The sequence below is a fragment of the Gracilinanus agilis genome, chromosome 6 (genome assembly GCF_016433145.1).
Source record: "Gracilinanus agilis isolate LMUSP501 chromosome 6, AgileGrace, whole genome shotgun sequence".
NCBI lineage: Eukaryota > Metazoa > Chordata > Mammalia > Didelphimorphia > Didelphidae > Gracilinanus > Gracilinanus agilis.
The window spans coordinates 224,355,657-224,367,333 of record NC_058135.1 but is presented as its reverse complement, the minus strand read 5'-3'; the positions used below and the strand labels follow the sequence as shown (position 1 = coordinate 224,367,333).

At 42.1% G+C, this 11,677-nt stretch overlaps 1 protein-coding gene across 1 annotated transcript; it reads right to left on the bottom strand.

The window, feature by feature from the left end:
* Positions 1–10,245: 10,245 nt before the first annotated feature.
* Positions 10,246–11,205, bottom strand: LOC123251683 (serine/arginine-rich splicing factor 7-like). Its single transcript, XM_044680995.1, has one exon. The coding sequence runs from the start codon at positions 11,145–11,147 to the stop codon at positions 10,440–10,442; it is 708 nt and encodes a 235-aa protein (XP_044536930.1). The 5' UTR covers positions 11,148–11,205; the 3' UTR covers positions 10,246–10,439.
* Between the last annotated feature and the right edge of the window lie 472 nt (positions 11,206–11,677).

Here is an 11,677-nt window from a genome sequence, read left to right as displayed (position 1 = left end):
TCATTTTGCTTCTATTTTGTTATGCTAATGAAAATGATCTTTGGAGTAGAAGGAACAGAACAAAAATGGCTGATGGGGTGAAGAGCCAGTTCTCCCAGAATTATTGGGCACAGGAACTGTATCATTGCTAATTAGCCTTGAAACTTCGGCAAACTTCCTGAGATCATGTCTGGAGTCATTTGGAAGACTGAAGAGTTCTCTGGACACTCTATGTTCCATGGTACAGAAAGAATTTCTATAATAGGGAGAATAGAATAGAATGTCAAGGGCTGGAAGAGTACTTAGAACACAGGACATGGAACATAAGAGATGAAATAAATCTTAATACGAGGAACTGGGAAGCTAGAGAATGGCAAATGCTTTGATTTTTTTAAGGGAAAAAAAGGTGTGAAGTCTATAAGTGCTCCTGACTTCAATTCCTGGAAGAATTCTCAAATGCATTATGAAAGGCATAGTTAGTGACTATCTAGAAAAAGATGCAGCAGTCCTAGACACAGCATGGCTGCATCAAGAATAGGTAATGCCAGGGGGCAGCTAGGTGACTTGGGAGGTCCTGGGTTCAAATGTGACCCTGAACTTTACCCCCACTGCCTAGTCCGTTCTACTCTTCTGCCTTTGGACCAGTACATTGATCTGATTCTAAGATGGAAGGTAAAAGTTAAAAAAAAAGATAATATCAGTTGGATCTCATTTCCTTCTGGTGTTGGGGTTAGCAGACTAGTAGATCAAGGGAATGCTCTACTTAGGAATCCTAGGTATGATGTTGCAGGCAAACTAGCATGGCTGCCCGGAGGAGCATGAGTTGAGGACCTGTGGCCATCCAAAGCTCGGAGGGATGCTGCCTTTGGAGTTGAACTTGGTAGGATCAAGGCTATGTAGGAACTGAGCTAGCTAAATTGTGAGTTTAATCTGTTCCCCTTTCCAAGACTGAAGTGGGGTGAGGGAATTATGATCCCAAGGGAGAAACATTTGCATGTTAATTCTTATTATAACTGTAAAGTAAATATCTCTTTTTAAAACAGCAATCAATGCTCAGTGGTAAAACGGAACTGGCAAGTAGGCGCTAAGCTTCCTAAAAATGAGGGCTTGAGCTGATGTTAGAGAAAAGAGAACCCCTGGCTACTAGAGAATCAATCCTGAGTGGGGAGATGAAACAGGCCTGGCAGAGAGAGGGGAAGGCAGAGCTCACTTATTTTGGATTCAATTAGATGAAGAGCCATACAACAAAGTCCTACATCCTCTCACTAATTCACTGCATGACCTTGGGTACCTCCATTCTTCTTTCCCAACTTCAGTTTCTTCTACTGTAAAGTTAAAGGGCTGGGCGGGGTAGCTTTTAAGCTTTCTCCAAAGGCCAGCATTCTTCGTATTAAGGTCTCTTTCATCACTTACATCCTGTGTTCTGAGTTCTAAGAGCCCCTCCAGCATTTGCAGTCCTTTTCTTTCTACTATATTCTACTATATTCTATTCTTCCTACAATAGAAGCTCATTCTGTGCCCAGGGAGCCCCTCAGCCTTCTCAAGCAGTGCAGTACAGATGAAATGCCTTGGATGTCCAGATCTTCCATACTGGCCGGTTAATTACAGCTTTCCTAGAGCATTGTGGGAAATTCCCTCCCACCTACAAAGTGAGAGACACTAAAAGACTTCTGTTTTTCCAATCTGCTGTCTCTCCCGTGGAGACATAGCCCCCTTCCCTGTGTGTCACATACACACACATTCACGCACCCCCTCCCATGCACACACATAACTATTGTTAATTAAGACTGTCTCCATTATAGGGCTAATTAACAATTAGCATAAACATAATTAGCCCCCGTTGACATTTAACTCATTACATTGTTTAAATAATTTTCGGAAATTGCCCTGAGCGGCGTCCTGTCAGCTTGCAATAATGGCACCACTTTGTCATGGAAATTAAATGACATTTGTGTTGTTGCCTTCCTAGCTCATGCAGGGAAGAGATTTTTAAACTGTTGGCATCCGGGCATCTGAGGAAGATGTCTGCAGTTAAGCCCCTTTGCTCTAGTTGGAAGTCCCTTTTGGCAGGCTCCCAGGGTTCTATTGGACTTTCAGTTAGCTATTGCTCTGTATCCAGTTCTTTTCCAGGCTTTGAGGCCCCATCAAAAGAGAGATGCTCCCTTACAATGAGAAAAACAGATGGGCACAGGACTGTGAGGCTGGCCCTCAAGAACCACCCCCCCCCGAATGCATTATGATCCCCCAGAACTCTAAGGCTCAAAGGGATCTTAAGCTAGAAAAGATGGTGGGTCAGAGCTGAAAGCAAACCTAGCATACAGAATGACAGACTATAGAATAAAATGTTAGACCTACAAGAGACTTTAGAATACACAACATGCCATGCCAAACCTGGGAGGGAACTTAGAACCTGGAAAGTCAGTGCTACATATGACCATAACCAATGGAAGGTCAGGTGTAAAAGTATCTCATCGATTTAGAACTATGGGAAATTTAGAGTCCAAACTCTTCCCTTTATAGATGAAGAAGCCAAAGCTGAGTTTAAGTGACTGGCCCAGGGTCACTCTGCTAGTGTCCGAGACAGGATTTGACTGGAGGTCTTCCTTCGAGAGCTCAGCACTCTATCCACTGCGCCTTTGGCTTGTGTGTAGGAAGTTTGAACTGGAAGAGATCTTAGAACGTAGAATGTTAGAATATACACTCAAAATGTTAGAGCTGAAAGAGACCTTAAGGATCACCCAGTCTGATACTTTCATTTAAGAAATTGGGAAATTGGAGCAATTAAATAGCACAGAGCCAGGCTTGAAGTTGGGAGTGACCTCAGACATTTCTAGCTGTGTGACCCTGGGCAAGTCATTTAACCCTGTTTGCCTAGCCCTAGCCCTTCTGTCTTAGAGTTGCTACAAAGATAGAAAGTAAGGGTTTAAAACAAACAAAAAATTGGGAAGTCATCGTGCAGAGGGGAAGGAGCTTGCCCCAGGTGGAGGGAATAGTCTTCGGAGTGCTGCAGTGGATGGAGCACAAGGCTTAGAGTCAGGAGGACCTTAGCTCAAAACCTGCCTCAGGGTGACCTTGAAGAAATCACTTAATCTCTCATCCTCAGTTTCCTTATCCATAACACGGGGAGAAGAGTAGCATCTACCTTACTAGAGCGTTGTGAAGACCAACTCAGCTAACATACGTACAGTGCTTTGCAAGCCTTAAAGTGCTTTATAAATACCAGTTACTATGATGCTGATGCGGATGGTGTTATTGTTGGGTCAAAAGGTAGGCAAAATTTAGTCACTTTTGGATCACAATTCCCAATTTTCCCTTCCTTTCATACTTTTCCCTAAGAACAAACCAAGCCAAGTGATCTTCCCTATAGTCTCTGTACTTAACCATCTCTATGCCTTTGTTCAAGTCATGCCTCACGTATGCCTTTCACCCTTTCTTTTGACTGAATTTCTACCCATCCTTTAAAGACCATCTCAAATATTTCCTTTTGAAGCATTTCTGGACCCTCCTGGGGGTAACAGCTTTTTCTCTGGGACCTCACAGAGCATTTTGGTTTCAATTCTCTAGTGTGTTTATCATAGGATCATGCCTAGAGCCGGAAGGGGCTCCTGAGGCCAATCCAGTCCAAGCCCTTTATTTTATAGTTACAGAAAATGAAGTCGAAGCAAGCAGAGTGAATTGTTCAAAGTCAAACAGGTAGTGTCAGGGCAGAATTTGAACTTAGGTCCACGAGCTCAAGCATGTGGCATGTTTTATTGTTATGGGTGTGTATTCCTTTTGTCTCTACCAAATCTGATAGTTTCCTCATGAAGGGCAAGGCAGACATGTTTAGTAAATGTCTATTGAATTGAATTTATTTCATTGGGTATCCTCTTAATGGGACTTCAAGCCTAGCTATGTCTTAGGGAGCAAGCTGGATTGTCTTCTGAGATTGAGGTGACCCATGGTTCACAGCCATATAGCATCATGTTGACATTAAAAAAGATGGGTTTCGTGTCAGAGAGGAGCTTGCAATTGTTAACAGTGCTGTATAGTTTTCCAAATGCAATCTAGCCCATTCTCTTTCCTCTATTTGATTTTGGGCCTGACTCGTTGTCTGTCTGTAGTGCCTGTTCAAGATTATATATATATATATATATCAAGGGGCTAGGCCAATGGGCTGCTCATCCAACTCTGGGTCATAGCCTGGACACTAGGCATTTTCTGACTATTTGGTTTTTCCTGTGTGGCTTGCTGGATTTCTTCTGAGTGGACATGGATTTCATGCAAGAGGCTCCAGAGTTTCTAGGCTTGAAGGAATTGAATAAATGTCTTCCACCAAAAAAAGTCACCGAATGACCTCATTTTCTATAGGGATTGCCTCTTCCTTTTGGGACTCTGTGCCCTACCTCCTCCATAACAATGGTAAACTCTTTGAGAGAGTAACTGTCACCTAGTTTGATATCAAGGAGTCACTGAACAAAGTTCTCTCAGTGGCTATGTCTACAAAGATATCTTAAACAATCTGACTAGGGGGAAGCTGGGTGGCTCAGTGGATTGAGAGCCAGACCTAGAGATGGAATGTCCTGGGTTCTAGCCTCAGATACTTCCTAGCGGTGTGACCTTGGTCAGGTCACTTAACCTCCATTGCTTAGCCCTTACCACTCTTCTGCCTTGGAGCCAATACATAGTATTGGCTCTAAGATGGAAGGTAAGGATTAATAATAATAACAATAATAAATAAATAAATAAATAAATAGCAACTTTACTATGTAATTGGAGATGAGACATCGACTGGCTTTTCATCTTTATGTGACTAAATGAATTTCTTGTGTTGGTGTTGATACAAGCTTTCAAGGCTATGTGGCATCGTGGACAACCCCTGAGACTCATCGTCAGGGATCCCCGGTTTTTGTTCTAACTCCACTTCTTTAATTAATCTTTCATTTCCTAATCTTGTCAAATGGGTATCCTGCTACTTGCCTTATTTACTACACAGTAGATTAAAAGTTGTGGATAAACAGAAAGAGAAACCAGACAACTGTTACATGTATGCTTCAGTGTTCATTGCTGGGAATAAGATGAAAATGACACAGATTCTGCCCTCAGGAGTTTGTAGTTAGAGATGTGTCTGCCATATGCAGAGGTAAGGAGGGTAGAGGCTGGGGGGAATTGGAGGGAAGACTTTCAGCTCTGGGTATTGGGGAAGGTTTCTAGGGGAAGATACTCTCCACCTGGGTTTTGAAGGAAGAGGACTTTGATAGGCAGGGATGAGGAGAGCACATGTTTGAAGCATGAGAGGTGACCCTAAGGGGGAACTGGTCAGGAACATGGAGAGGTCCAGGTTGGGTGGAATGGCCAGTGTTTGAAGGGAAAGCTCCAGGCAGTTATAAATGGGCAGATGCAGGGAGACATTTTAAGAACATTAGATTTGTGAGAATCAGATGAGGTGATGGATATGAAACAATTTTGAAAAATGTGAAGTATATGAAGGAGGGAGCATTTTTCCTTAGAGAGTCTCTTAAAAAACCCTTACTTTCTGTCTTAGATTCAACATTATATATTGGTTCCAAGGCAGAAGAGTGGTAAGGGCTGGGCAATGGGGTTTAAGGGACTTATCCAGGGTCACATAGGTAGGAAGTATCTGAGACCAGATTTGAACCGAGGATCTCCCATCACCAGGCCTGGCTTTCAATCAACTGAGCCCCAATTCCTTATATTTGCATTTCTCTAATCAGGAGGAATTTAGAACACTTTTCCATGTGATTATTGATAGTTTTGATTTCTTCATCTGAATACTGCCTATTCATGCTCCTTGACCATTTGTCAAATGGGGAATGGCTTGATTTCTTGTACATTTGACTTAGTTTCCTTAGAGTCTTAAAAAACCCTCAGATGATCCCTTGCTCAAAAATCTTCAATAGCTCCCTATTGTACTTAGGATAAAAAACAAGCTTTGCAGATGGGCTGTGAAAGCCTCTCACAATAGGATTCCATTTATATTTCCAGTCTTATTTCACACAATTCCTCACACCATCTATATTCCTTCCAAACTGTCACTGTTTCCCAAACTTGGTCTTCTGTCTTCTCTCTCTCTGCCTTTCCACATGGTTCAGAGTCATTCCCTCCCTTCTCTCCCCTGTAAGCCTCAGGTGTCTCTTCCTGCATAAAGGTGCCCTAGCATTCTCTCCCTCATCAGATCACCTTGTGCTGACGTGGCAGTATTCTTGTTGTACCCCTGCAATAGGACATAAGGTTTATAATTCCCACCTCTGCATCTTGCATGGGTTGGGCACCATGCTTAGAAGCCCTCCTTCTTCCCCTCTGCTCCTTGGAACCCCTGCCTCACACTAAGATTCAGGTCAAATGCCCTTTCCTACAAGAGATCTTCCCTAGTTCATCCTCGGACCCTGAAATTATTTTGTATTTACTGTGTGTGTATGTGTGTGTATAAAAGCATAAAAGCATATTTACTTCCTCTCATAGAATATCAGCTTTTTTTCTTTAATCTCACCATCTATTGCAAAAAATCCCTGTAGCCTCACGTAGAACCGAGTAGAGAAAATACTTAATAAATGCAATTTAATTGAATCAGCCTGGAGATGAGTTAAGGAAAGACTGCCACAAGTTAGAATTAAAGAGAACTTGCCAACATTTATTAAGTACCTTCTCTATGCCTGACACTCTGCTAGGTGCTGGGGAGCCACTCTCTAATATTCATTCATATCCCAAAAGAAAGGGAACAGAAACATTTGCCTTTGTACTTCTTGGATTTAACCAAGGGCTCTTGCCTCAGGCATTCCAATGTCAGCCAACCTGCCAAGCATCCAGGTAGTACTCCACTCTCCTAGATGGGTTTTACTGGTGGATAGATTCTATCTGAGAGCTGAGAGAGTTAATCAACTCATTTGACAAAGGGGTAAACTGAAGCCCAGAGAGAGGAAGAAAGAGACTTGTCCAATGTCACACTGCTAGCTGATGGAAGAGTTGAGATTCAAACCCGTCCCCTCTGACTTCCAAGTCCAGTGTTCCTTTCACTACACCATGTTCATGGACCAGAGGTTTCTAGACCTGCCACCATCTTTCCTCTCCACTCCTGCTGGCCTCTTCTTTTTTGATTCCATTGCTGTGCTGGCCAAGATAGGCCAGACCTAAGGCTGGGAAAAAATTACAGTAAACATCGGCAAATGAAGCCTCTAACTTCAGAAGCAAATGAATGTCATCTTTTCGCTTTCAAAGCCAAATGAAGTGATGCTGAGCCTCTGAGGGCCAAATCCAATGTCCCAGAGAGTTGTTTAGGCCCGATTTTGGCTGTTAAGTGCTTGTCAAAGCCCACAGGCCCCACTCCCGACTCTATAAAATTCAAAAGAATTATAGGAGCTCCAGGGTCACATAATTCACTGCACAGTAGATTTAACCTGGCGGCTAGTAATTCATATTTGTGGCGATAATATTGTTTTCCACTTTCTGAGAGTTATCGCTGTGTCTCCCTTCCAGGTCACTATGGATATCAAAAATCAATTTGGAAAGATGGATACTGTCAGGGAGTAAAGCATGAAGCCAGCGATGCCTTCACTTTTCTCCTTCTCTCTAAATGGATCGGGTGACACAGGGAGACTCTGAGCCTGAACCTTGGCTGCCCGCTGATTGCTCTCGTGTGGACACTTGACACTCATAATCAGACCGAGTCTGTTCCCGGGTAAGGGTCAGTTTTTTACAAGGGGAGCCTTTCCCTGGTCCCCACCCCCTTTCTCTTCTCCAAATTCAGCCCCAGACAGATCTCGGTGTCTCAAGGCTTAACAAGATCCGTTCTGTTCTCCATCTGCGGGAGACAAGAACACACAGTTCAGATGTCTCATTTTCCCCCTCTCCTCTGGAAAATGCTTGGCGTGACCTGCTGGGTTGATTTTTATTTTTTTTAAAAAACATTTTATTGATGTCTTCTGTGTTTTTCTTTCACAGTCATTTCCTGGTGAGCCTTCCCTTGTAACAAAGAAAAAGAAAAACAGATAGCAGAACCAGCCAAAGAAGCTGTCTCTTCTCTTAGCACATGCAACATCCCGTACCTGTAGACCCTCACCTCTCCAAAGAATGGAGGCAGAAAATAAAGAACAATGGAGGCAGGTGCATTCCCTTAACTCCCCTGGGCTGAAGGGCATCACAAGAATAACTGAGATTTGTTTCCCTTTATTGCTCTAGGTTAATTTTGCATGAGAGGTTTTCATTGAGTTCTTGGGGCAGCTAATTGTCAGTTGTCACAGTCAGTCAGTCAGTGAGCATTTTCTACTATTATCCTCTCTTTGCCAGGCGCTGTCCAAAGTGCTTAGGGGTATAAAGAGAAGCAAATGACAACAACAACAACAAAGAACCTGGTTCCAACTACCGAGGTACTCATTGTTTAATGAGGGAGACAAGGGGGAAATTGCCTCCTGCTACATTCTAACAAGCTATAGACCAGATGAATTGTGAATAGTTTCAGAGGAAAGACAATAAAATTAAGGAGGTCTGAGAAAGGTTTGGACTTTACTTTAAAAAATCTACTAGTAATAATAATAATAATAATATGCCATTATTATTGTTGTTATTATCGGATAATATATAAGGGAGATTTATGTATGGATAGTGTCAGGTGTGGAGTCAGAAAAGACTCATCTTCCTGTATTCAAATCTGGCCCCAGACACTTGCTAGCTGTGTAACTCTGGGCAAGTCACATACCCTGAGTTTGCTTCAGTTTTGTCATCTGCAAAATGAGCCAGGGAAAGAAATGGCAAACCCCTCCAGTATCTTTGCCAAGAACACCTTAATGGGTGATGATGAGTCAGATGTGATTGAAAATGACTTCACACAACAATGACAACAACAACAAAAAACAACAATAATAATGCTCATAATAGTATTTCTATAGTGCTTTAAAGTTTTCAAAGTAGTTTATAGATATTATCTCATTTTCTCCTCATGACAACCCTTTGAGGTAGGTGTTATTATTATCCTCATTATGCAGAAGAATCAAAGATGCCGTGATGAGGAAACTGAGGCTGAGTCGCTGTTACTGATTGAGTGATTTAAAATTGACAATGCTTTGTTTTCTAAACATTTTTCTCAATCATTCCTCATAATATCCTTGTAAGGTAGATGTCACAGTTATTAGCATTTCTGTTTTACAAATGGGGAAATAGAACCTGTGAACAGTTAAATGATTTGTTTGGATTGTATAATTAGTAAAAATCTGGAGCAGAATTCAAACTTGTATCTTTCTGACTCTAAATTCAGCTCTTGATTTATTATGCTATATTGTCTCTGGACCACCATCTCATAATAATAGTAGAATTTAAAAATAATTCCTAAATCTTGGACTACTTTATCTCACTACACTTGATATTCATCCATCCATCCATCTGTCTATCCACCCATCCATCCATCCATCCATCCATCCATCCATCCATCCATCCATCCATCCATTAAATGTATTAAGCACTTACTATGTGCAGAACCTTGTGCTCAGTGCAGGGTTTGGGGGAGATACCAAGTTTAACTAGGACATAATCCCTGCCCTCATGGAGCTCACAGTCAGGCTGTGGGACAAGACAGAAGCCCAGAGACCTGTTATATACATAATAAATGCACTAGATGAGGTACAAGTCAAATGCTGCCACCTGAGGTCCTAGGGGAAGGCTGTTAACAACTGAAGGCATCAGGGAAGGCTCAGCAGAGGAGGTAGCTTTTGAATTAGACTGAAGGTTAGGGAAGAATTCAGCAGGAGAAAATGGAGTGGAAGGGAAGGAAGGCAGGGATCATGAAAGTAAATTAAAAGCCAGCTCTACTCTTTTACTACTTGTATGAATTTGGGCAACTAATTTACCATTTTTAGCCTGTTTCCTTATCTACAAAATGAGTGTTTAGACTAGATGAATTCAAAGATCATTTCTAACTCTAAAGCTTGTAAGCCTGAAGTATTAGCTGAATACCCTCTGTGTGGCCAGTTCTAGGGAGGCAGGAGAAAAAAGATCTGGACTTTAGGGAGTTCACATTCTTGTAGGGCAGGGATTTACTTTTTTCTTGTGACCTGGATCCTTCTGGCAGTCTGATAAAGCTGCTGGAACCCTTTTCAGAATCTTGTTTATAAATGTATGAAATAAAATGCCCAAGTGTACAAAGGGAGCTGATTGCATTGAAATTTACTTCCCCAAATACTTTTTTTTAATTTTTTTTCTAGTTAGAAATACACATTTTTATTCTTACTGTGCCAACAAGAAAATCCCCACATTTTTAAATCAAAGGATATTAATATATATCTAAAACAAAAAATTAATACTACTTTGTTGATGTAGGTTTACAGAACTCTTAAAATATCCAGATCCATTCTGATTATTAGATGATTCAAATACCCTTCTAGGTTACATTTGCATTGAACAGATATCACAAAATCTCTTATAATAAGGTAAACAAAATAATTTTCTTCCTAAAAGGCAATTTTTTTTTCACGTTAGTCCATTCTTTCAGGACTTGCACTCCTGCGAGGACTTCCAGAAGGTGAGTGGCTTCTCTTTGGAGATGGTGATCTGGACTTTGATTGGCTGCTTCTAGGTCTTGAAAGAGACCTGGACCTGGATCGGGATCTTGAACGGGATGATCTTGATCTTTTTAAAGAACCTGATCGAGATTGAATTGGAGCAGATCTAGATCTACGCAGAGATGCAGATCTAGGTCTTCGAGGAGATGCAGATCTTGACCTCCTTCCACGGCTCCTGCTTCGTGAGCGAGAATATCTCCTTCCTCGGGATCTTGAGTGAGATCTGGATCGTGATCTGCTTCTCCTTCGCCGGCTATAGCGATGACAATCATAAGCATAATGACCTTTCTCCCCACACTCGTAACATCTATCATTAGGATCGAATGGGCAGCGTGCAGGTGGTCTATCATATTGGGATCTTCGAGGCAGGCCTGTTGACAATTCGACTCTTACTCGGGAGCCACAAATCACTTTTCCGTCCAGACCCTGGACTGCATCTTCTGCATCTCTTGGATCTTCAAACTCCACAAAGGCAAATCCTGGAGGATTTCTGGCAATCCATACAGTTCTTAAGGGACCATAATAACTAAAGGCTCTTTCTAATTCTCCTTTACCAGCACCGGTTTCTAGGTTGCCAACATATACTTTGGTCTCTCCTCCATATCTCCCATAGCATGACATGGTGTCTAGCTTTTGTGCTCACTGCACTTTGCAATAGCCTGGTCTGGTTGAGGTGCTACTTGTCTCCACTGAGTGGTTCCAGTAACTACTGGGAGTCCTCTTTCTTCTTCAAAGAGCAAAGTGTAGAGGAAATATTTTCTCTATGGGACTGGTGCTTAAAGAACTCTTAAATTTAGAAACTTTCAGACTCAGGATTATCCAGGAGATAACTTCCAAGGCTGAGATATTCCATTCTGGGGAACTCCAGTCTCTGACTTATTCTGTCGGAGCCTGGACCGAGGCGAACATGAAGAGGCGGGGCTCCGGGCCGCTGCAGTTGCCCTCCCAAATACTTTTTAAAAAGAACAAATTAACTGAAGGTTAAGAATCCTTGTAGAAGATGCAAAATGTAAAAGATTCACACCCAGGGCTGTCCAACCATGGAAGGGACTCATGAGAGGGAGTGAGCTCCCTGTTACTGAATGTTTTCAAGAATGGTGCTCAGCCTTGGAGGTTCCTAAGGAAATTCCTGCAATGATTGGAGGGTTGGG

What these genes read in the sequence shown, in the direction of transcription:
- LOC123251683 (XM_044680995.1), bottom strand. Translation starts at nt 11,147, where the DNA reads ATGTCATGCTATGGGAGATATGGAGGAGAGACCAAAGTATATGTTGGC.